This window comes from Arachis ipaensis, chromosome B1 (assembly GCF_059453495.1).
Source record: "Arachis ipaensis isolate K30076 ecotype BB chromosome B1, ASM5945349v1, whole genome shotgun sequence".
Lineage (NCBI taxonomy): Eukaryota > Viridiplantae > Streptophyta > Magnoliopsida > Fabales > Fabaceae > Arachis > Arachis ipaensis.
Genome location: NC_142436.1, coordinates 132,904,131 through 132,929,832, shown reverse-complemented (window position 1 = coordinate 132,929,832; position 25,702 = coordinate 132,904,131). Strand labels below are relative to the sequence as shown.

General features: G+C 32.9%; 1 protein-coding gene across 1 annotated transcript; it reads left to right on the top strand.

Annotated features, from left to right (window-relative positions):
- The first annotated feature begins 8,946 nt into the window (after positions 1-8,946).
- On the top strand, positions 8,947-14,895 carry LOC110272212 (uncharacterized). The gene is made up of 6 exons (XM_088503042.1): positions 8,947-9,114; positions 9,226-9,331; positions 13,286-13,502; positions 14,022-14,107; positions 14,215-14,307; positions 14,627-14,895. The coding sequence occupies exons 1-5, from the start codon at positions 8,947-8,949 to the stop codon at positions 14,232-14,234; spliced, it is 597 nt and encodes a 198-aa protein (XP_088359168.1). The 3' UTR covers positions 14,235-14,307; positions 14,627-14,895.
- Positions 14,896-25,702: the final 10,807 nt, after the last annotated feature.

Here is a 25,702-nt window from a genome sequence, read left to right as displayed (position 1 = left end):
TATTCAATTTTTTTTTTAAAATTGTTTTCTACAAAAAACTCTTTAACAAAAATTTTATTTTTTTGTCATTAAATTTTGCTTACCAAAATATTCTTTAATAAATTTTTTATTGATTAAATTATATTTTTATCAAAATATTTTTTTAAAACATTAATAATTAAATTATTTTTTTCTAAAATATCCTTCAATAATTTTTTAATTATTAAATTTTGATTTTACCAAAATTTTCGTTATCAATTATTTTATATTTTATTATTAATTTTTTGATATCAATATATATTATTTTAACATTAAACAAAAAAAACCTTGGTAATATTATTTTCCGATATCAATATATATTAATTGTTATACATATTAACAATGGTATGATTTTTTTATTTAATGTTAAAATAATATATATTGATATCAGAAAAATAATAGTAAAATACAAAAAAAATTGTTAACAAAAATTTTGATAAAATCACAATTTAATAATTAAAAAATTATTGAAGAGTATCTTAAAAAAATAATTTAATTATTAATTTTTAAATAATATTTTGGCAAAAATATAATTTAATCAATAAAAAATAATTTAATAAAGAGTATTTTAATAAACAAAATTTAATGATAAAAAAATAAAATTTTTGCTATAGAATATTTTTATAAAAAATAAATTTATTTTTTCTTAAAAAAGGGATAAAGTTAACGTTAGTTAACACAAAAAGATTAAAAAGGATTAAAGATGAAGTTTTTTTAAAAGTTATAAGAAAAATGTATATTTTACAAATAAAAGAAAAGAAAATGTCATTTTAACATCTTTTAAGAGAGGAGAGTAAAATTTTCTCATTAATTTATTACGAAACGCTCCTAACAAAAGCTGCATAATTCATAAGATCAAAATATTTTTCTTTTAAAAGATAGCATACGTTGGACGTGAAGGAATAAACTCTACATTATGATTATTTTAACTAAATAGAATTGTTCATACCCTGACTCAACACTAAGATCCAGGACCAAATAAGACAAAAAGGACCAATCCATAAGATTGGCCTCCCCACGCAACTGACCTCCTCGCAAGAGGTCGGGTTTGACACAGGCTCCACCATAAGGAAGTCGGGAACGAGGGTTAGCTAGCAGATAACACTTATTTGAATAAGTAACTGCCCCTAAAATCTCTCAATCCACTTCCAAGAGTCAAACCTCAACATCCCTAAGATAAAGGGACGGTTATCCTCCTTAAAAGGTGGAACTACTCCAACGGTGGTTATGGGTTCACCACTATAACTTGTTGAAAATAACTTAGTGAAAGTTGATTGAATTGGCACAAGTATTAGTGAACACATCTATTTTAAATTTTAGTTTCACACTTTTGACTATTTTATATTTTTTATCTATGCAATACCGGTTTTATCGGTTTAACTAATAATTAATCAGTTAAACCAAATAAATAGTGAACCAGTAATTTTATCGGTTCGATTCTTACAACTATGATTCAACCCATTCTACTGATCGGTTTATCAGATTATGGTTTATGGTTGGCTGACTTCGGAATACGAATTTCAATTTACAGATTCGGATTCAACATTCACATCTCATCCTCCATGGTTCAGGGTTTAGGGTTCACGGTTCAACGTACATTATTACGATGTCCTTTTACTAAAAGAGATAAATACATCAACTGCGATTTACGATTCCGAGTATAATTTTTATGAAATTTGGTTCTCTGGCTCCCAGACCATGGTTCACCGTTTTCACGGTTGCGAGTTTCTGGGTTCCGCTTGCGGGGTTCAGGTTCTAGAATTAATCTTGCTGTGTACTGTTCCAAAAAAGAATAACCAAATTAACTGACTTTTTACGGTTCAGGATTTGTCTTTTAGAAATTTGTCTATATCGTTTCGTCTCTCAAGGGTATACGAATTGTGTTTTGTAGATTAGGGTTACGATTTTCGTTCTTTAGGTCTTCCAAGTTTGGAGTTCAAGGCTCATGGTTTATATGTTTCGTTATCATATTTATTATTTATTAAATAATTCGATATTTACTCTAATCAAATCAAATAATTAATATAATTAACTAAATTAATTAATTGATATAATTAATTATAATAAATGGTAAAATTTGAATGTCTAATCAAATTAATTAATTGATATAATTAATTAATTATAATTGATTTGTTTTAACGAATCAAATGAAATAAATCAGGAAACACCTTAAGAGCATGTCGCATTAGTTCTGTTATTAAGTGCAAAAATCTGATTTTTATATAATAGAATAGATAGATAATAAAGATATTTTTTAAATTAGTATAATTGTGCATTATTCATTAAATATTAATTGTAATATTGTAATATAATTATAATAAAAATATTTTTTTAAAATAAATTTATTTAGAGAAATATAAATTAGTTATTAATAACCGGTGCCATTATCATATAATTATCATATTATTATTATTATTATTATTATTATTATTATTATTATTATTATTATTATTATTATTATTATTATTATTATTATTATTATTATTAAAAATATTTTTGATTGATAATTGATAAGTAGTTTAATAATACATTAAATATTGGTTTTATATAACTATAATAAATATATTTTTCTAAATTAGTATAATATGTACTATTACTTAAATGCTAATTATAGTATAATTATAATAAAGATATTTTTATAAAATAAACTTAGAAGCAAAAATAGTGCATTCATTTTGGCAGGAAAATAGATTCATGAGAAATCGACACCTCACTTCCATTAGTTGGGAAAAAATCCAGTTTTAGCATATTAAGTAGATTTAGAAATATAAATTCTATTATATCTTCCTAAACAAACCTAAACAACTCTACACTAATAGCACGGGCCATGTCGTGTTTTTCAAGACCTATATTTTAGGAACATATAGAATTTTAATAATAATTCACGAGTAATTGAAATAGATTATATACGGGTTTTTCAAGTTATTATTATTATTATTATTATTATTATTATTATTATTATTATTATTATTATTATTATTATTATTATTATTGGATAATGAATAAGAATTAGAATTATATCAATATTTTTAAAATTAATATAATTAAAATGACTAAAAATATTTAAAATTAATGTGCGTTATTAATATCATAAGATTTGATCATTTTATGATTAGAATCAAATATTCTTATCATGATTACTATGATCGGTGCCATTATCATATATTATTATTATTATTATTATTATTATTATTATTATTATTATTATTATTATTATTATTAAAAGTATTTTTAATTGACAATTGATAAGTAGTTTAATAATGTATTAAATATTGATTTGATATAATTATAAAGAAGATATGTTTCTAAATTAGTATAATTATATATTATTCATTAAATATTAATTATAATATAATTATAATAAAGATATTTTGTATAAAATAATTTAGAATAGAGAAAAGTGTATTCATTTTGGAGGAAAAACAGAATCACGAGAGATCGACACCTCACATTCATTAATCGAGGGAAAACCCAGTTTTAATATATTAAGTAGATAGATATATTTGGTCCATTTGGGTCATAAGCTCTTTGTTTTTTTCAAAAGACAAATTTTATTGGTGTAATAAAATAAAAGGCCCATTTTGGGCTTACAGCAACAGAGAAATGGGAATTCCCCAACTAAGTAAAAGTATTAGATGTTATCTCCTCATTAAGACATAGAACGTGAAAAAGGGTAAAGTAAAAAAGGAAGAGTTTTTGGAGAAGGAGTGTCGTTCTTGGAGCTTCATCAATGGAGGTGAGTCACTGCTTCCAAAGTTCCGGATCTTGCAATAGCTACTACTTCTTGAGGAGAAATGACTTTGGCTTCAAAAATTCTCAAGTTCCTCATCTTCCAAATCTGCCAGGTTAGTATTGCTGCCAAATGAGTTTCTTTTTGCATCTGCCTACGCTCTTTGAGTTGTTCTTGGAGCCATAACCACTATCTCCATGTTTCTGTTTCTTGGTTTGTCCAGGGAAGGCTTGCTATTTTTCAAGCATTCTCTGATTTCGGACACTAGGTGAGACAGTGGAGAATTGATTCTACTGTAGCATCACAATGATTACAGATTGGATTCACCATTTGGATTCTAGAGTGCAATCTTTCTTTAACTGGTAAGCCTTCATGCATTACTTTCCATAGAAAAAATTTAATTTTGGGCTGGCATTTTAACTTCCAAATTGAACTCTAGACTTCTCTTCTTCTGCATTGTTCCGGCAAAAATTCAACTGGTGCATGGTAGAACTAAAAGGCCAACGTATATCCAGAGGCAACCGAGTAGCATTCATTCTTCTCTTTACTCCAGGTAACGATATCTTCTGTTGTTCTGATGCCTGTGTTCATGATTGCCTGCGCTACTTTTTGTGTGAATGTTGAGGTGATTAGCTCTTGATTCCAATTTTGATCTGGTAGGAGTAGTTCAGAAACTCAAATCGGGTGATTGTGTGAATGGTTGATAATTTGAATTTCATTTGGTTGAATTTGCTTTATCCAGTTGTCCTCTAAGATTTTAACTGAATGTCCCCGTCCAATCTTCCAAAAAATGCCTTTCTCCAAAACTTTTCTACCTTCCAGAACACTTTTCCAGCCCCAAGATGGATTATTACCTGTTTCTGCGCGTAGAAAGGTTGAAAATTTAAAATATCTGCTTTGATAGACCTTGTAAATTAGAGAGTGAGGTCGAGAGATCAGCCTCCATCCCTGTTTTCCTAACATTGCCAAGTTAAAAGCCCTGAGATCCTTAAAATTCAGACCACCTTGGTTCTTTGGTCTACAAGCAATCCGCCAATTAATCCACTGTATCTTCCTCTCTGCGTTCTTTTGGCCCCAGAAAAACTGCATTATTGACTTTTGGATGTCCTCTAATAGTGTCTCGGGGAGTTTAAAGCAGCTCAGTGTGTATAGAGGCACTGCAGTTGCCACTGCTTTTATTAAAACCTCTCTGCCACTAGCCGACAGCAAAGCTCGCTTCCAATGCTGTAGTTTTTGCAAAACCTTGTCTTTGACGAAGTTAAATGTCTCTTTTTTTATCTATTGACCACTGCTGGAAGGCCTAAATACTTGTTCTGGCAGCCAACATGTGGTATAGACAACAGGGCAGCTAGCTGATCACGGACTGATAGGGGAGTGTTCTTGCTAAAGAAAACAGAAGACTTATCTAAATTTATCACCTGACCACTCACTTCTTCATAGTCTCTAAACAACTTTAGTAAACTTTCACAATCTTTCATTGTTGCCTTACTGAACAAAATAGAATCATCTGCAAAGAATAAATGACTGACCTTAGGGCATCTGGGGTTCAGTCTCAAACCAGAAAATTCTAGCCTCCGTTCTCCTCTGTGGAGCAGACGGGAAAAACCCTCTGCACAGAACAAAAATAGATAGGGGGAGAGAGGATCACCCTGACGTAATCCTCTACATGGTTTAAAAAAACCATGAGGTTGACCTTCCACAGTAACAGAGTAAGAAACTGTTGTCACACACTCTTTGATCCAGTCCATCCACTTTTTGCAAAATCCCATCTTGCTCATAATCTCCCACACAAAAGTCCACTCAACCCTGTCATAAGCCTTGCTCATATCAAGTTTTAGAGCCAATTCATAGTCTCCATAACTCTTATTCTTCAGAAAATGCATAAACTCATGCGCAATTAAAATATTATCGCTAATCAATCTTCCTCTAATAAAAGCGCTCTGAGTATCACTTATCACCTGATTCATTACATGTTGTAGTCTGTGTACCAAAATCTTAGAAATGATTTTATAGAAAACACTACTAAGGCTGATTGGTCTAATGTGCTTCATAGTGTTAGCATTTCTAATTTTCGGAATAAGGCAGATATTTGTATGATTGAAAGCTTTCAACAATTTACCTCCTAAAAAGAAACTCTTGACTGCACTAATTACATCCTTCTGAATTAGCTCCCAATAAAATTGAAAAAACTTTCCTGTAAACCCATCATCTCCCGGAGCCGAAAATGGATTAATAGAAAACACTGCTGCTTTAATCTCACTGTCTGTTACTATTCTAGTGAGCATTCGGTTTGTCCGAGCATCTACCTTCGTAGGAATTTCTTCTAAAACTTCCGTAGGTTCCCTTGGATTGTCAGAAGTAAATAGATTAACAAAATATTCCTGAGCTACAGCCGCAATACCTTGTTGATCAGAGGCCACATTACCACTGTCATCTACGAGTTCTTGGATTTTATTCCTCCGGCACCCTGACTGAAATTTAGAGTGAAAGAACTTTGTGTTTTTGTCACCCCAATTTAGCCATTGCACCCGAGATTTTTCCTTCCAAAATCGTTCCTCCTGCTCCAAGTTCTCTGCTAACTCAGCCTCCAATATCCTTATTACTGTGCCATCTGCAGCTGCTCCTTTTTCTTTTTCTTCTTCCAATTTCCCCTGCACTCTTCGGATCTGCTGTTTTGAATTTGAATCTGCTGATTTTTGCCATTCAAACAATTTATGCCTGCAATGTTTTAGTTTTGTAGCCAATTTGAACATGGGTGAGCCCACTACTTCCAAGTCCCAAGCATGTTTAACAATATTTGATACCTCTTCTTTATCGCACTAACGCTCTTGGAACCTGAATCTTCTTCTTGACCTTCTTTCTTCCTTTTCTGAATTAAGGAGCAAGGGGCAGTGATCAGATCCTGTACCATCCAAATGACACACGAAACCGTTTGGATATTCTGCTTTCCATTCCGTCGACACAAGTGCTCTGTCTAGTCTTTCTTGAATAAAACTGCCTCCGAACTGCCTATTACTCCATGTGAACTTCTTACCTTCATATCCCATATCCACCAATTCAGCTTTATTAATAAAATCATTGAATTTCTGAATGGATGATGCTGATTTCATCCTCCCTCCCTCCTTCTCATGGTGGGCCTTTATAGCATTGAAGTCTCCTACCACCAATCAATGCTCTCCCAAAGTATCCATAATCTGAAGTAGCTGTCCGAACTGCGCTTCTCTAATTGTTTCATCTGTGTGGAGATGCACAGCAAAAACTTCCCATGTCTTTGCATTTTGACTATCCTCCCATGCAAAGTGCACTAGAAAAGATTCAAAAGCTTTGATTTGCACCTTCGTTTCCTCCTTCCAAGCAACCATTAACCCTCCTGCATGTCCAATCGGGTCCAAGCAAAACAAATTCGAGAAACCAACATCCTTAATCACCCTCTCCACATGCGAGGTATTGTTTTTGGTTTCACAGAGAAACAATACCTCGGGGGAATGGGATTTAACAATCCCTTTAATGTTGTGAACTGTAAGGGGTTTCTCCAAACTCCGACAGTTCCACATTGTCATCTTCATGGATCCTTGGGCGCCAATTGTTGGGCGGCACCCTCCCCCTTCTCAGTTTGACTTGTTTCTATCGAACAATGCTTCTTACTTGCTGCCATATCCTCCTTTTCCCTTGTTCTCCTTTTAACCCATGTTACCTTGTTGCCCATTTTACCTCTCCTTGCCATCTGCTTCCAACTCAACTTGAGTTTTCCTTTGATCTCAGGTGAATTGGCCGAAGCACTAAAAGAGAGTATGCCATTTGAGGTATAATTCTGTTCTGAATTTTCTTCTCTATTCTCCATCTGTGCTACTTTTTCACTATTATATTGCTTTTCCTGAATTGGCTGATCAGCAAGGCCCAAAATCCTCCTCTTCTCTTTCTGTGTTTCACTTTCCACCTCATCATCCTCAACTCCTTTTCGCGTGTTAGCCTCATTAACTGAAAGACTTGCAAAGCTTTTAATCAGGTTTAACGGAGTTGGTTTTCTATCTCTTTGGTTTTTCTTCTCTGACTGTTGGTCAGAATGTGGGTTCTGGTTCTCTTTTTGGGAGCTAACCCTCCTTCCAAATTGTTCAGCTCTTCAATTATATATTATTTATAGAGCATATTTTTTCCTGCCCATAAAATCGAATACATCACCCAAGGCCTTCAGTTGATTATTTTTTTTGTTCTCGGGCCCCTTCATTGCAAAGGCAAAGGTATGCAATGATCCAACTATCTATTTGGATATTGTCCAAAAACACAAATTAAAACCAAACAGAGCCATCCACCATTCCAGCGTAGGAAGCTCGGCTCTGTAGTGGGTTAGCTTTCTCTGCACAATTCTACGCTGCTCCCACTATCATGGCTCATGGACACGTGTTGTTATTATCTTCTTCTAATGAGAATATCTGTAAATCTTTATACACTTGCATCTGTACATTATAATTATCATTTTTCATATAATACCATAAACATTAAAATTATAGTTTAGTTATTGTTATTAAGAATTTTTAAGAAATATAACTTAGAAGGCCCGAGTTTTTATTTTTTTTTTTTAATTTTAGACCAAAATCAAATTAAACTTCTCTAATTTTATTTGTATAGAAGTATGGATTATGACTATATATGATTATGACGCTGCAATGCATATTATTTGTATAGAGGTTAGATTATGATTGTGAGGTAGATAACGAAAAATCTGAACAACGTGAATAATGGGTTGAAAATTTAGTCTAATAAGTTTAAAAAAAAAACACTTCACCTAAATTACCTAATAAAAAAATTTCATTCAGTAATTCAAAAATTTTAACGTTAACAAGGATCTTCATCAGCGTCGCTCTACTCCAGGTCGGAAACAAATGGCGCTGTCGGGCTCCTCCTTGCCGTCGCTGCTTAGTTTGCCACACATTGTCACTGGCATCGCTCACCTCTAGTAAAGATAATCATCCACTTAAGGATAAAAATAATCATTCACATACCTAATGAATTGAATATCCAACATTTTTTAATTATATATAACTAAACGCAATCCAATCAAAATAATCACCCACATAAGAATTAAAATAAATATCCGCATACCTACTAAAATGACCATCCTAAACTGGTCATTGAAGTAGCTTCACTGAAAGACCGTGTTAAAAATGATGCAATGACTAAACGATGAATTTTAACGAGTCATGGACAACATCCCTAACAACGACAGTAGAACCAAGAACGAATTCCGATCACACACTCTACAATCCCCAACAACAGTTACTTTTAACCTCGGATCTCAATCGCCGCCTCACAGCTCCAGAGAAATACAAATTACAAGACGAAAGGGTGATAGGGGCTGGGAGTGGGAGGTCGGATGGAGCCACATCCCTCTGTCAAAAATGCTCCTCACCGGCAATCTTATCGTGGCTGCCACGACCGGAAGAAGATGATAGACATTAACTCCATATGCATATGAGGAGAGAGTTCGCACTAATAAGGGTGATGGGTTAGGGAAAAGGTTTCGGTGGTGTTGGCGGGAGGTTGCAGCGGCGTCGATACGACCGGCGGAAGGTGCAGCGGTGCGAGGTAGGATCAAAGAACAATGACGACGAGAACGTGTATTAGAAATTATGATAAGATTAGGAATAACTATACGTAATGTGAATGTGTTTGAATATTAATTCTAATTTTTTAAATTTTAAAATTTAAAATTAAATAATTAATTAATAATATAATTATTAATTTTAATTTTATCTTTTTTTTTTTATTATTCACATTATTTACAATTATCATTATTTTTCGGTACTTTCTCTCATGCAGATTATGATCATGATTATAATGCTGCAACGCATAGTTAACCACTAGGTATCATATGATATCGTATCCCATCACATTATATTATATATCTATATCACACTTTATTTACATTGTGCATATGTTAGACAACTAGGGTCGCCGTAGTGTAAAAAAAGAAGGTTTCTAAGCATGAACCACGACGCATGCCAAAATCTGGAAGGAAAAAAAAGTACTAATATATATGTAACACACAACTTTTTGTATTAAAGCATGATTCGATTGGCGGCCATTGCTCCTAGCTAGCTAGCTATATGATGAGATCCAAACATACAATCAATAATTGTGATTCTTATTAGTCTAGTTAAATACTCGATGCGTATCATTATTATACGATCATCATATAATTATACTCGTATTATATATAACTTAAAAAAGCACTACTATAATTGAAGCTAAGAGAGCATATTATTAGGAAGGAAGTACCTTTAATTTTCTTCTTCAATGTTCAGCTAGCCTAATATGATGGTGAAACAACATGGTTAATAAATCCGCCACATGTATATGCATGCATTTTTCGCTTTTGATTAAGGCGCGTGCAATACAAAAAGAGATTAATTAGAATTAGGTTCTTTTTAATCACTTGATCAATTCATTAGTACAATATGAAGATCATGATGATATGATTCGTTCATATGCTCTGGTGCTATTTAGCTAGGGATTTTATGCCCTAGGTTTTCTTAATTGGTAGATTTTAATGCCCCTAGGTTATTCATCATAGTGGACGAGACGGCGCAGGTTTTTTTAAGTCACAAGTTCTTCTACTGTTATTGTTTACAGAAACTTTTGGACCAACATTTTTATCAATTTTGACTAATATTTAATTAGTATAAATATTAAATTATTTTTAATAAATAAATTTTATTAATTTATATATATAAATTTTGATAAATATAAATATAAATTGTATTGATTTATATGTGTAAATTTAAAGAGAGATAGAGCTAGATAAAATATTAGAAGAGAGTCAAAAATATTTACACAATAAAATAAAATTAAAATAAAATTTTAAAAAAGACTAAATTGAAATTTACATATAATTTACATGTAAAAAATTAAAATTAAAAAGATCATTATCTTTCTTTCTTATTATGAGATTCTACCACGCTGAATTCAAATAAATATAAATATAAATTTTTGTTGGTCAAATACTTATCTAAAATAATATTTGCTCGTTAATTATGTATTGATTATTTCAGTTTCTGTTTTAGTATTTTGTTTCATTCACTTCTTAAACTAAACGAATTGCGAGATCGACTTGAAGATTTAATTTAAACTTTGTTTTTGAATTGAAAGCAGATATATATAACACATCTTGTTATTTATTAGATATGGCTATACTTCAAGTATGCTTTTTGCTGGTGGAATATTGGGCAGGTGGTCATGAAGTTGGTCCATATATATATCCCATAAGGACATTATTGGTTTAGCTATTATTCTTGTTTCCTTTTACTTGGTTCACAACACTGCATAAACTCTAAACTAATTGAATTGGAATCTTAGACCAAATTAACCTTTCTCAATTATAATAATAAAAATGATATATATATATATATATATATATATATATATATATATATATTAATAAGATATATTTGTATATAAATATATATATTATGTATATAATTTATTTTTAATGTATATTTTATATTTTAAAATTGATTTAATTGATAGTTAATTTTTAATATATGCGTAGCATGATTATTATAACTAGCGACCTCACAAGTAGCAGCCACTTTTTATTGTTTTTATAAAATTAATTTTGTTTCTTTTTTAATATATTATTTATCTTTCAATTTTTTAATTAAGTATTTTTCATTATTTTAATATTATCGTGATCTTATTTATATCATTAATTGTTTTGAAAATAAAATCACTTAAACATTAAAGATCTTTAAAATACTAAATTATAAAAGTACACAATAAACATATATCTATCTTATTAAAAAGTAAATAATTCAAAAATTAATGGTTATAATATTATTTTGATAAAAAAAAGTAAATATAAAATAAAATATATGTTAATTATTTATAAAAGATAAATTATACTTAAATATCATAGATATTTATCTTTATCTTCATCTTTTAAAAGTGTTAGATCAAAATATATATATAGATCTGAATATAAAAAAGTTTTCATTTTTTTACAAATAATAAAAAAGTAGAAAGATAAATTAGCTTTTTTTTATGACTATTCAAGTAGTAAATATAAATAAATAATTATTATTTTTATTGTTTTAACAATATATAATTGGATATATATATATATATATATATATATATATATATATATATATATATAAAATTATTTTTATATTTAGGATTCATCTATCAATAATTAAATTTAAAAATTTATAAAAAAGATGAGATTTTAACATTTATAAATATTTTAAAAATAAAAAATTTTAAATTGTTAAATAAGTATTTTAATTTTAAGACACTTCTAAGTAATATTTATAGAATAATATAACTAATAACCATCTCTTTCTTCAATGCCTCCAAATTGCTTTCTTATTTTTCGTTTTTTTAATTCGATTCTCTTTACTATTAGATTTGAGTTAGAATTTTAAAGAAAACATGTTTTAATGTTCATCGTTGATATTTTATGTTAGATTTTATATTCCTCATTCTAGTCCCAATCTAATCCGTTAGGTTGACATACTACTATACAGCCAAATCTAAATAGATATGTTATATGTAGATCAAATTTTGTCACAAAAAATAATATTTTTTATTCCATATTGTTGTCTATTTAAAAATTTTTTAATTTATTTTTTCTGATATCGTATGTAATATGAGTGTCTAATTTTATTTAAATGACTATGCTATTGTCATTTACATTGAAATAATTTACCACATAACTACATATACATGTATAAGTAATGACATCATGATATATAAAATATGATAAATATTTTCGGTCAATTATTTTTTTTATTAGCTATCATGTTTTTTTATTTTTTTATTTTTTATTAATAAAATAATGTAAAATAAACTATAAGAACTTTTTTAGTAATTCTTAATTTTTAAAATGTTTATTGATTTAAAAAATTATTTTTAAAAAATACTTAATTTTTTGACGTAATTCTTAATTCTTATTTGTATTTATTTTAAAAATATTCATTGTTAAATTCTTTTTCTACAAAAGAAAAATTTTACTTCTTTCTTTGATTTTGTGTTAATACGATTTAATATAGGTGTAAATGGTCAAATATATCGGGTACACATATAATTTTTTTTGTTGTCTAAATTTATTGTGTATTAAATAAATAAAATATTATTAATTTACAGTATAAATTAAATATAAAATATCCAACGCTTTTAAAATAAATAAAAGAAAATTAGAATTTTAAAAATAAATAAATATTTATCTATTTAATATATTAACATCGTTATCTGTTTTTTTTTTTTTAAGTTACACGTTAGGCGAACTTAATTATTATCCGTATATATCAAGGTTCTGAAAATCGGATCGGACCGGTCGGTCGAACCGGTTCAACCGAAAACCAGCGATGTAAACAGTCCGGTCCTCCTCCTAAAACCGTTGAAAGAAAAACTTAAAAAATCGTCGAACCAGCCGAGAACCGGTCGGTTGGGTCGAACCGGTAACCGGCCGGTTCGGATAAAGCGACGTCGTTTTGTTAATTTAAAAATAAAAAAACTGAAGCAGGCCCAAGTCTTCGTGAGCCAACCCCCCCCCTTCTTCCCCAATTATTCGTGAATCGTCCTTCATCGCTACCAAGGGAAACCCTAGCCCTTCATCACTGCCGCCGTTCCCAGGTTCAGAGCGCCGCCGCCGTCCCCAGGTCGTCAGCGCCGCTGCTTCTTCCTCTCCCCCGTGTCCCGAACCCAGTAGCGCGGCACGTCGTCTTCATCTTCACATGCTTCTCGGCACGGAATCCAGGTTAGTGGCTTCTCGTTTTCATCTTCACTGATTATTCGGTCTTCTTCTTGATTTGAACTTTTAAGTTCTGAAATTGTTGTTTTTTGGTCTTCTTCTTCGATCTTCTTCTTCAATTTTTGTTCCATTTTTAGTGTGACTGTTTTCAATTTTTGGTCTTCTTCTTCGGTCTTCTTCTTTACTGATGGCTTGTTCTCTCTGTTAATTTGTTACTCTGTTTTAGTTTGACTATTTTCTAATTGCTCAATGGCTCGATTGCTCTGTTAGTTTACTGATGGCTCTGTTAGTTTGTTACTCTGGTTTACTAGTTGCTGATGGCTCCTAATTTTTTTGTTCAAATTTGCTAACGGCTTTGTTTTGTAGTTGCTGATTTTGCTGGGTGAAGAATTAGTGTTTTGGAATGTTTCATAATGTGCTAAATGCTTAATGGTGTAGGCAGATTTTAGTGTTTTGTAGTTGCTAGTTTTGCTGGTTTTGGAATGCTGAAGGCTGGTTTTTGCTGAAATGTTTTGGCCATTATAGCTTCTTTGATCAACTTCTGCTGAGAATATGCTATACACAGGTCTATGATCAGAGAATCATGACTCCCCACGAACATAAGATAATTGGTGAATGCCTCTCCCATGCCATAAGATTCTATCACACCTTGAGAAAAAAAGCATGCATTATTTTGATTGTTTTGTATTTCCATTAACCACTTCTCTGATTGATACAGGTGATGGTGGTAAGAACTAAGAACACTACTATGCTGGAGTTCTCTTTTATTTTGAATGTCTTCCATCTCCTGCATACCTGCCTGAGTTATAAGGTTCTATTTCCTATAGTTCTTGACTACTAATTTGAGAGCTATGATCTTAGCCTAAACAACAATGCAGGTTTCTGGATGATTAATTGTGTTGTCTTGATTAGAATATGCACTACTAAACATTTCTTTTATATATACACTCTACCTTTACTCTGTTATTTCAATAAAATTTTCTGAATGTAGTATTCATAATTGCTTCTGTATAATAGTCACTTTACATGCTGATTTACACCTTCGCTTCATGATGCAACTTCTTTACCTGCATCTTACTTCATTGTGATATTAGAATTGTAGACCACTAATGTTCAACGATGTTATGTAGGGAAACACAACTTCGGGCATTTCATTCAACCTGTGAGTGATACAATTACTGTTTGCTAGGCAACAGGAGCAATTAAAGTCTATGCAAAGAACTCTTGAATTAATTTAGGAGTGATTAATGATTATTTCTAGTTGTATTGCTGTTTGCACCATTGCTCTTTTCACCATTTAATTTTGTATTTTGATAAGATCATATGGATTTGGTTGACATTTCATATAATGTTTTAAATTTAGAAGATATTTAAGATTTATATTAGACTATAATTATGTTTTATGATGTTTATATATAATTTATTTATTATTTTATTCTGAAACAATTTTTTCGGTTGAACCACCGGTTGAATTGGTTAGACCAATAAACTAATAAACCAGTAACTAGAGCGGTTTGATGACCGGTCCGGTTTTCCGAACCTTGGTATATATACTAAATTTGTGAGATGATAAATTAAAGACTATAAATATTACTTGATGAAGACGAAACTTAATAAGACACTGCTGACAATTATTACAAAAATTAAAATTATCAATTATACAATAAAAATATTTCAATTCAACCATGTTAAAGAAAATTTTTGAAAATTATAGTCTAAATTTATTAGATATTAAATAAAATAAAATATTATTTTTTGCGCATAAATTAAATAAAAATATAAATAAATAAATATCCAACATTTTTTAAAAGATCTTTATACATATTTATTCACCGTGTAAGACATACCGTACAAAGGTACAAACAAACAATGGCACAAGGGAGGAAGCATGCATATGATGTTTTTGAGCAATCAAGTAGAAGCAAGTTATTATTGAGAGGAAAAGAAGGACGGTGATTGGAAGAGTACAGGCGATACTAAAACTAACTAATATTCGTTGTTCAATAGATGAATGTTTCAAATGTATCACAATATTGAAGAGAAGAAAAAAATTTTGATATATGGAGGTTATGGACGTAGGATTATTATACAGATTGGTGGGTTTTCACATATAGATATAGGAAGAAAAAGGGGTCAGAAAACTATTATAGAACGTGACTTTTGTATAATTTCATCAAATAACTGCACATGCTGTTTTAAATTACAGTGACAAGGGTAAAATGAAAAGAAAAAATTAGGCACCAAATCCCTATTTTCCGTTTAATTTATTAGGTATTAAACAAAATAAAATATTATAATCAATATAAATTAAATAAAAAATGTCCAATCTCAGTATTATAATAAGAAAAAATAGTTATTCTAATAAAAATTAAAATTATCACTCATATAATAGGATTATGTCAAAATGGTACCACCTGTGCCTCCCTCTGTAACATATTGGGATGGATTCTGAATTTCAACACCAGCTCTTCAGCAACTCAAGCACATGTGACTGACTTACTGTTATTGCTTTTCAGACACGTATGTTCATCTACAAATGTCTTAATCTGAAATGAGGATGGATAGTTGGTCCTGGCACAGTAACACAGCCAAGAACAATCAGGGTCATAGTATATCACTCTGCACCTCTTCTTCTCGTTCCTAAGATAGAATACCTGTCTCCCATTTTGTATATTGTAATTCTACATTGCTGCTTTGAAGTGGTCAATGGTCTCAAACTCCATGTTCAACTCCAGAGTAATTTTTTCATGTGGTGTGTTGGGGTTATGTTGAGGAAATACAGGTTCCTCTTCATCATCAGATCCAGGAGAGCTACATAGTTCTTCAAACTCGTATTGATACATCTCAGATCCACTATCTCCATCTTCTCTATTCGGGTTAGACACCTCTACTCTTGATGCTTCATTATCCTTTCCAGGTACAATTCTCTGTCCAGACGGTTGAGGCCTTGGATGATTTCTTCTTGTATTTGTCTTCTCATTTGTTTGTATAACATTATCTGTTACAAAATTAGTTAAGATAGGTAAGCATCTTCTCCAAGTTATGCAATGATACAATGTTTATTGAGATATGCTCTAAGTAAACAGAAACAAAAGGTTTACCTATTGTGTTTTTTGTAACCATTTCTTCTGGCATCAAGTCATCCACAATTGGATGGCCAAAATTAGCACCTTCATTAGCATCATTAGCATCATTAACATTATTCTTATGTGTGGCTTCATTTACTATATCAACTTGTCCAGAATCACCTTCAGCTTGTCTAGTTTTACCAGCTCTTCTTTGTGGGGTGAACCACTTGGTGGTGGTCTTGGATGTTTCTTTCTAACCCTCTTAACACCCTTCTCTGGAGCTGATGCCACTTCAGTGTCTTTATCCCATTCACTTCATTCACATCTTCATTCATGACAACACTCACACCTTTATTCAACTCATTAACCTCAACAGTGGTCTCATTCACAACTTCGTTCACGATTTCATTCACAACACCACTCACACCTTTATTCAACTCATTAACCTCAACAGTAACCTCATTCACAACTTCATTCTCCCTCTCATTAGTCTCACCAACTATCTTATTAGTCACTTTATCTTCATTCACATTATCAATAGGTGGATTGATTTCATATACATTCTCACTACTACCATCAGACACCACATCTTTGTCAACAATATCAGGGTTGGCATCAATAGGGTGATCAAAATAAAGACGGACAATGTTATCATTTTTCATAGCATTCTCACACACCCTCATCACTTCAGCATCCGTCCTAAGAACTCTTAGACCCTTAGCTAAATTTAAACCAGGTTCCAGCCAATACACTTCATTATATCCAGGGTAATCCAAGTTTAGAAATAAGCCCTCAACAAAAAATAAATTGCATGTCTCCACATTCACCTTATGTATCTCAGTTACTAAACTCTCGTCGTATATCACATTACCATCTCCACCCCTTTTCAAGGCACCCATGTGATGATACACAAATGTAACTAGACGATCAATCTAAAAAATAGTAGAGGGAAGATACAATGAATAAACAATAAGTTATAAGCGCAGAAAACAAACAACAAAAATGGTGCACTACTAAAATAATCAAAATGATCATAAAGTTGTCCACAAAAGCAATGTATATAAAACTATGGAATAACACAAAACCTACCTCTTCGTAGGGTCATTCACAGCGAAGAATGGAGTCGCGATGATGCCACTTGCAATCCCTTACATTTGAAGCTCCAGATTCGACAATGTCTCTCACGTCATTTCGTTCTTCTTCACGCCAAGCTTTCACAGCAACGTCTCGCACTCTCTACGTGACCTTTCAGTTTTACTCGTAGTGAAATAATGGGAGATACACTTAGTCACAGTAAGTCAGTAACTAGTAACAAATGTAGCTAATTAGGGCTTAGGAAAAATCCATTTGATTTTGGGCAAAATCAATTTCAATTAGGGATTTTCCAGCTAGGTTAATGATTTATTTAATTAAAAATTTCAGCTAAAATTAAACTTATCTTGTCAGCAAAAATCGGTGGCCAGCTCAGCATCATCCTCACCGGAGCTATGGTCCGGCAAGCACGAGGACATGCTTGTCAACTTTTAAATTATTCATGTACTATTTTGTCAATAACAATAATGAGATATCATTTTGTCAGCGTCAGAATCTTTTGAGTACTGATTTAGTATTTACCTCTAAATAAAATAAAAGGTTACTATTTACATTATAAAAAATAAAAAATATTTAACACTTTTAAAATAAAAAAATAGAGTATTCAAAATAAATAAATAAAAATTTATATATAAATTTCAATAATTATAAAAACGGTTAGACAACTTGACTTTTGTAATAGCTTTTCATATAATAACTACTACAGAACGTGACTTTTGTAGTTTTGTATAAGTTCAAAGAATAACTAACTATTTTTGAATTATAGTAGTAGGAGTAAATAGGAAGATAGAATAGAACACTGAATTTTTATATCTTCTTTATATATTATTATAGAAAATAGGAATAAAATGAGAAGATAGAATTAGACACCAAACTTTCATATTTTCTTTATATATATATAATCAATCCATGTGGTATGTTAGATTTCTGTTAGAGATATGATGCAATGATCAGGATTATTTTTTATAGGTTTAACTAATATGTATCAATATTATTATTAGTAAAAGTTTTTTAAATTTTTTATTTTAATAAATATATAATAAATATATTAAAAAAATTAAACTTTATATTTTGTATAAATTTTTTTAATTAATTGATAATTTTAACATGTGTCTAAGAAGGTCATACATATGTTTGTTAAATATTTTTATTTTTATTTTTAAAATATCTATTGATGACAGAAAGAAATGATTATAAGATGTTGTCCAATTTTAATGTGAAATTCAAACTCTTACTCTCTTGATTAAGTGAATAAAAAAGGGAGACCCATTACAAATAATGTCAAAAGAGAGCTCTGCTAGAGTTTCAAGACAAGTGGAGGATTTGGTTGAACGAAGTACTAAATAAGTCAAAACTAGAGGGCATGTTGATCTTCATCAACTTAGGGATGACATGGTGGAGATTGCGGATCCAAGTGAAGGTACTCCTCATGGCTCAAACAAAGTGTCGTACAAGGAATCTCTCCTCACACCGATGGGTCCTAGTTGTCCTGGAGACGCTATGGAGGGTGACCCAATTGATGAAGATACTCATGATTCGGAGGATATGTGGTATAATGATGCTGAGAAGGAAGATCAAGAGGCTAAACCGTTTGATCCATGCTCCAAGATTCCTGTCTCTTAGGATGAATCCGAAGAATGGTGTAAACCATGGAAATTCGCACTCATCGTCAAGGTTCTAGGGAAAAGAGTCGACCTCAGTTTCATGGAGCAACGTCTTGGAAGAGACTATGCGAATAAAGGTAAGATTAACGTTGTTGACATGGATCGTGACTATTTTTTGGTTCATTTTATAGATGAAGTGGATTATTCTCATGCTCTTATGGAAGGACCGTGGATGGTGGCGGGGCATTATCTAATTGTTCAACGTTGGAGACCATTCTTTCTAGAGTCAGAAAGATCGTAGCTTGGATTCATATTCCTAATCTCCCTATTGAATTGTATAACCACAGGTTCTTGTCGAGAGTGGGTTCTACCTTAGGTCACATGCTCAAGATTGATCGCACTACTTCAATCCACTCTAGGGGCCACTTTTCCCGTATCTGTGTTGAGATCGGCTTGGCTAAATAATTAATTCTCAATATTTCTGTCCTTGGTTCAGTGTTAATATTGAATATGAAGGACTCTATCAAATTTACTTTTTCTGTGAAAAATATGACCACCGATCGGAATAGTGCACCAAATCACCGCAAGATCACAGAATAAACTAGGAAAGTCGGATGGCGCCGGCGGTGGAGGCTAACACTGTCAGGGAAGCCAAAAGCCGGAAGATAATGAGACCCAAAAAGAAAAGATCCAAGAATCAGATAATCAGCAACAATTGCAGTATGATCAAGCACCACCTAATTTTGGGCCATGGATGATGGTCAAACGGCCAATTAGCAAGAAAAAGGGTCCAACCAACCCTGGATTTGGAAGAAATAATCAAGTGATAGATTTAAATGCTAATCAAGATATAGTTATTAGTAAAGATCCTTGATAAACCCCAATTTTAGAGTTTATCTTGTGTTGAATTTAGAGGATTTTATCAACTTTTCCCACATTTATTCACTAAAATAGCATGGTTTTGTAAATTCTCCTTAAATTGTGCTTAAGAGTGAAAACATGCTTTTAGGCCTAAAAATTGATAAATTTAATTCACTTTAATTTCATTCGATACCTTGATATGTTTGTTAAGTGATTTCAGGTTTAAAAGGCAAAGATTGGATTGAAGGAATGAAGAAAAAGCATGTGAAAATGGAGAACTTATGAAGAAATGAAGGAATTGCTAAGTTGTCAATCCTGACCTCTTCAAAATGATATGCAATTTGCCATAGTTGCCTTGCAGTTAAGTGACGTATACGCGTTGCCCATGCATGTGCGTCGCAGGATCAGCGTAACTCACTTAAAGGCAACACGTGACCAGCAATTTTTGAAGCATTTTGGGCCTAATCCAACCCATTTCTGATGCTATTGAACCAGGGATTGAAAGGAGAATGAACCAAGTAGTCATAGTTTAGTTTTCACCATGTCTCGGGCTAGAATTCTAGAGAGATAAGCTCTCTCTTCTCTTTAGAATTTAGGTTAGAATTAGGGTAGATTTTCTTAGATCTAGTTTTAATTGTTGTTTCCATTTACTTTTCCTTTCAATTCTTTGTTACTACATCTTTTCTCTCTTAGTTCTTCTTGTTAATTTTTTCTATTTTGCTGCTTGCATGTCTATGAGCACTTTGTTGATTTTAATTTTCTTTAATGCAATTTTATGTTTTATGTTCATTTATTGTTTAATTGCTTTGTTATTGTTATTTCCTTGCATTTGGTAGTGTTAGATTTTATATTTCTTGTCATTTTATTATGCTTTCCTTTTATGCCTTTCAAGTATTTGATAAAATACTTCGTTGGATTTTAGAGAAGATTTTTCTATTCTTGGCTTGGGTTGGTAACTTGGATGACCTTGAGATGTCCAAATGATTGATAATTGGTGTCCGTTGACGCTAGTCTTTCACTAAGTCAATTAGTGAGTTGGCTATGACTTATGGATTGGGATTGATATAACTCATTTGATTTTTCTTCATTCATTGAGAGATGACGAAATGGGGTTGATTCCTACAATTATCATGTCGTGGGTAACAAGGATAGAGATCCTTAACCATTAACCCTTGCCAAGACCTTTTTACCATTTGAGTTTTCTTTACTTTCTCGCAATTTACATTTCTTGTCCGTTATTTCAAAACCCCCAAAAATACCTTTCTCATTACCAATAATAAACCACACTTTCCTGCAATTCCTTGAGAGACGACCCGAGGTTTAAATACTTCGGTTATTTTTATTGGGGTTTGTACTTGTGACAAATAAATTAAATTTTGATTGAGGATTCATTATTCGTTTACAACTATACTTGCAACGAGATTTTATTTGAGAAATTCTAGACCGACATAAATTCTACATCAATCTTCGCCATGTTGATAAGGGATATCGGTTCAATGCATTGCAGAAGGAAGGGGCACTCATCACAGACATAAGTGATATGCATGAGAGGGAGTAATCAAATACTACTATTAAAGTAAGGTATGAACCCACTAAAGCCCATAATGATAAGGAGATAGTACAGCCCATAATTAAAAAAAATATTAAGATTAGGTGTGGGCAAAAGCCCCAAAACAGGAAAAAAAGCAATTACCGCCAAACCTGGGTCTCAGCCTAGTGTTAAAGGAGCAAAGCCCAATCCAAAGGTAAGCAATAAGCAAGCCTTGAAAACCCCTGGAACATTCAAGATAGCACTAGCACATACTCAAAGAAGAAGAATCCAAAGGCTGAAGCTATGGAAGATGTTGTCTCAGAGTACATGTGGCAATTTGGGCGAGAACAATACGAAGCTTTCTTGGCGACAAAGAGTGCACATTCATCCATAGAAGACTTTCTTGTTCGCAATAATCCAATGAATAGCCCTGGTTTGGTGCATCGATCCTCCCCCAACTATGAGATATGGAACGGAACAGGGACGTTAACAGGGAGATTACCTGATGCGGTGATGACAAACTCCGAAGATGGAAGTGCGAGAAACATAGATATTTGTCTTGCTTCATCGAAGTTGGAAGCCCAGACATCTATCCTACACTAGTGATCATCCTCGGTGACACTCTAACTGTCTTTGGCTCAATGAATATTATAAGTTGGAATTGCAGGGGTACAGGAGTAGAATGTTTCCGTCCTTAATTCGTGACATTAGAAGAGAATATGATTCAAATTTTATCATTCTTATGGAAACTCAGTGGAACAAGGGGTGAATTTGTAAGAAGCAAATTTGGGTTGGACAGCTCCTTTATGGTCGAAGCGGCTGGTCACTCGGGTGGAATTTGGTGCTTATGGGACTCCTCTATCTCAAAGGTTGATGTTCTTGAACATACCAATCCACCTCAAGGTGTTTGGTATTAACTATGATCCCTGGTTACTTTCGACAGTGTGCGGTAGCCCCCAGCGTTTAACTAGAAGGCATCTTTGGAATAGTATTTGCAGTCTATCTGATAATATCAATATCCCTTGGTGTATTCTCAAATATTTTAAGGCTATGTTACATGATTATGAAAGGAGTGAAGGTTTTAACAAGGTTGAGAGAGGAGCCTGCTCTGAGATCCAAAGTTGTGTGTCTGATTGCAGGCTTGTTGACATTGGCTATACGGGTTGGCCCTTTACGTGGAGAAGAGAAAATCTTGTTGAATGATTGGATAGAGGTTTAACTAATTTGGATCGGCAGATTGCTTTTCCAAAAGTTGTTATTAAACATCTGCCCATGTTTAAATCGGATCATGCACCCCTCTGTCTTCAACTTACTAACTCTGGTATGAATAATAGGCGAAGAAGACCATTTCATTTTACTGCTACTTGGCTCTCTCATCCAGACTTTAAAAATTTGGTAAAGAGTTCATAGGATATGCAAAACTTCTAGTCTGAAGGCATCAAAAACTTCAGGGATTCTTTGAAGGAATGGAACATAAATGTTTTTGAGAATATACTTAAAAGGAAAAGGACACTTCTCAGAAGACTTCAGGGTATTGCCTCTAGCCTCTCTCAGGATAGGAATGATTTTTTGGAGAAACTTCGCACTGATCTTTGGAAAGAATATGAGAATGTGCTTGCTCAGGAAGAATTATTATGGTACCAAAAGTCAAGATGCAAATGGATCAAGTTTGGCGATCGCAACACTAAATACTTCGATTGTTCAACCATGATCAGAAGAAGAAAAAATAAGGTAACCTCGCTCCTTGACTCTAATGGGACTCCTTAAAGAGATTAACGAGACCTTATTAACCCATATCCTAAAGACTGATCTGGTAACTAGCCTTCGACAATTGTGTCCGATAAGTCTGTGCAATGTTACATACAAAGTGGTAATTAAGATCTTAGCCAATCGCATAAGAAGGCTAATGGATGGCGCCGACACAATGTAGTTTTGTACCTGGGAGGCAGAGCACGGATAACATTGCCATTTTTCAAGAAGTCATACACTCCATGCGGAATAAGAAGGGCCATAGAGGTTGGATGGATATAAGATCGATTTTGAGAAAGCATACAATAGGATTAAATGGAGTTTGATTAAGGATACTCTTATGGATATCGGCCTTCTGACTCATATTATTAACCTTATTCTATCATGCATTTCTACTGTAAAGATGAGAATTTTATGGAATCGTGAGGAACTTGATGAGTTCTCTCCTACTAGATGGATTCGACAGGGTGATTCTATATCACCATACATTTTTGTTTTGTGTATTGAACGCTTGTCTTGGCTTATTAATGTGGTTGTTCACCGTGGCTTCTGGAAACCCATTTGTATTAAGCGGGAATCCCCAATATCTCTCACCTCTGCTTTGCCAATGATCTTATTTTGTTCGTAGAGGCTAGCCTTGATCAAGCAGGTATTATTAATAAATGCCTCAATACTTTCTGTGAAAGCTCCGATAAAAAAGTTAGCCATGACAAGACTAGAGTTTTCTTCTCTATGAATTTTGGTCATAATGTGATAAGCGATATAAGCGAGTCCTTGGGATTCTCTAGAACCAAGGATCTTGGTAAATATCTGGGCGTTCCTACTCTTGTAGAGAGATGTACTCTGGTGAAATCTGTTCTCTCTACTATTTCTTATTATACATGCAATCTGCTCTTTTACCTTCCTCTACTTGTAATGCTATTGATCGTAAATGCAGGGGCTTCCTTTGGGACAATATTGAGAGGTTAAAGAAAATTCACCTTCTAAGCAGGAACAAAGTTTGTGCACCTAAGAACACAGGAGGACTGAGTATACGTCATATGAGTACTATGAACCATGCCTTTACAACAAAGGTGGGTTAGGGCCTTATTGAAAGAAAAGATTGTCTGTGGAAAAAAGTTCTCCGATCCAAATGTGGGTGTGGAAATGATACTATCCCTAAGGTGGAGAGGAGGAGGAACGAGTCCAACCTTTGGAAAGGAATATGCGAAGCGCGGCCTGATGTCCAAACAAACTACATTTGGCGGATAGGAGATGGTTTAAGATTAACTTCTGGAACCATAACTGGGTCCCAGACGTTGGTTGTCTTAGTCAATATGCTAACCAGGTTAGTATTCAAATTAACACGAATAACACTCTGATGGACTTTCTTACTGTTTCAGGAAACTGGGATGAAAGGAAGTTGGCTACCTAGCTACCAGAGGAGTTGATAAAGAAAATTGTTGATGTCCCTCCCCCCCATCTTCGAAGAATGTGGACCTTATGACGTGGAGATTTTTCTCGGACGAGACCTTTGAGATGAAGTCGGCTTACCAGAAATCGATCGGTGAACCAACAAATTCGAACAGACTACTCGATCTTTTTTGAAAGTGGAAGGGTCCGGAACGCATTCGAACCTTCCTTTGGTTGGTTTCGCACCATGCCATCCTCACAAATGTCTAAAGAAGAAGACGCCACCTTATAGGAAGAGGATCTTGTCCAAGATGCCCTCTGCAAGAGGAAACTGGTCTACATGTTCTTAGGGATTGTGGGTATGCTGCTAGTATCTGGCTCTCCCTCATGATAGATGATAGTCCAAAGAACTTCTTTGATCTTAATCTGAATGAATGGTTGATCCATAACCTTATTACCAAAGGAAATTGGCCCTGTCTGTTCAGGGTTACTATCTCTTCCATTTGGTACTTTAGGAATACACTTATTTTTGAAGGAGACACCACTGCTTCCCACCATAGAGTGGAGCAGGTAAAGGCACGATTTGCAAAGATCCCCAAAGTCATCAAAGCCCCTATTTGTCCTCGACAGAACCAAAGGGATCAAGAGCAAGCTATTAAATGGAGTACTTCAGTGGATGGGCTTATCATGCTTAATGTCGATAGTTCTTTTCTGTCTCAAGTTAATAGTGATGCGTGCGGAAGGGTGTTTCGAAATTATTTTGACCAATTTGTTAAAGGTTTCACCTCTAACTTGGGCAATTGCTCTATTACGCATGCAGAACTCTGGAAGATAATCCATGGACTTCAAATTATCAGCGCAAACAATTTCACTAATTTAATGGTTGAGTCTGACTCTTCAGCAGCTATC

What these genes read in the sequence shown, in the direction of transcription:
- LOC110272212 (XM_088503042.1), top strand. Translation starts at nt 8,947, where the DNA reads ATGGACAACATCCCTAACAACGACAGTAGAACCAAGAACGAATTCCGA. An exon ending in ATAGGGGCTGGGAGTGGGAG is followed by an intron (nt 9,115 to 9,225) that starts GTCGGATGGAGC and finishes GCATATGAGGAG; the next exon opens with AGAGTTCGCACTAATAAGGG. An exon ending in CTTCTCGGCACGGAATCCAG is followed by an intron (nt 13,503 to 14,021) that starts GTTAGTGGCTTC and finishes TGGCCATTATAG; the next exon opens with CTTCTTTGATCAACTTCTGC.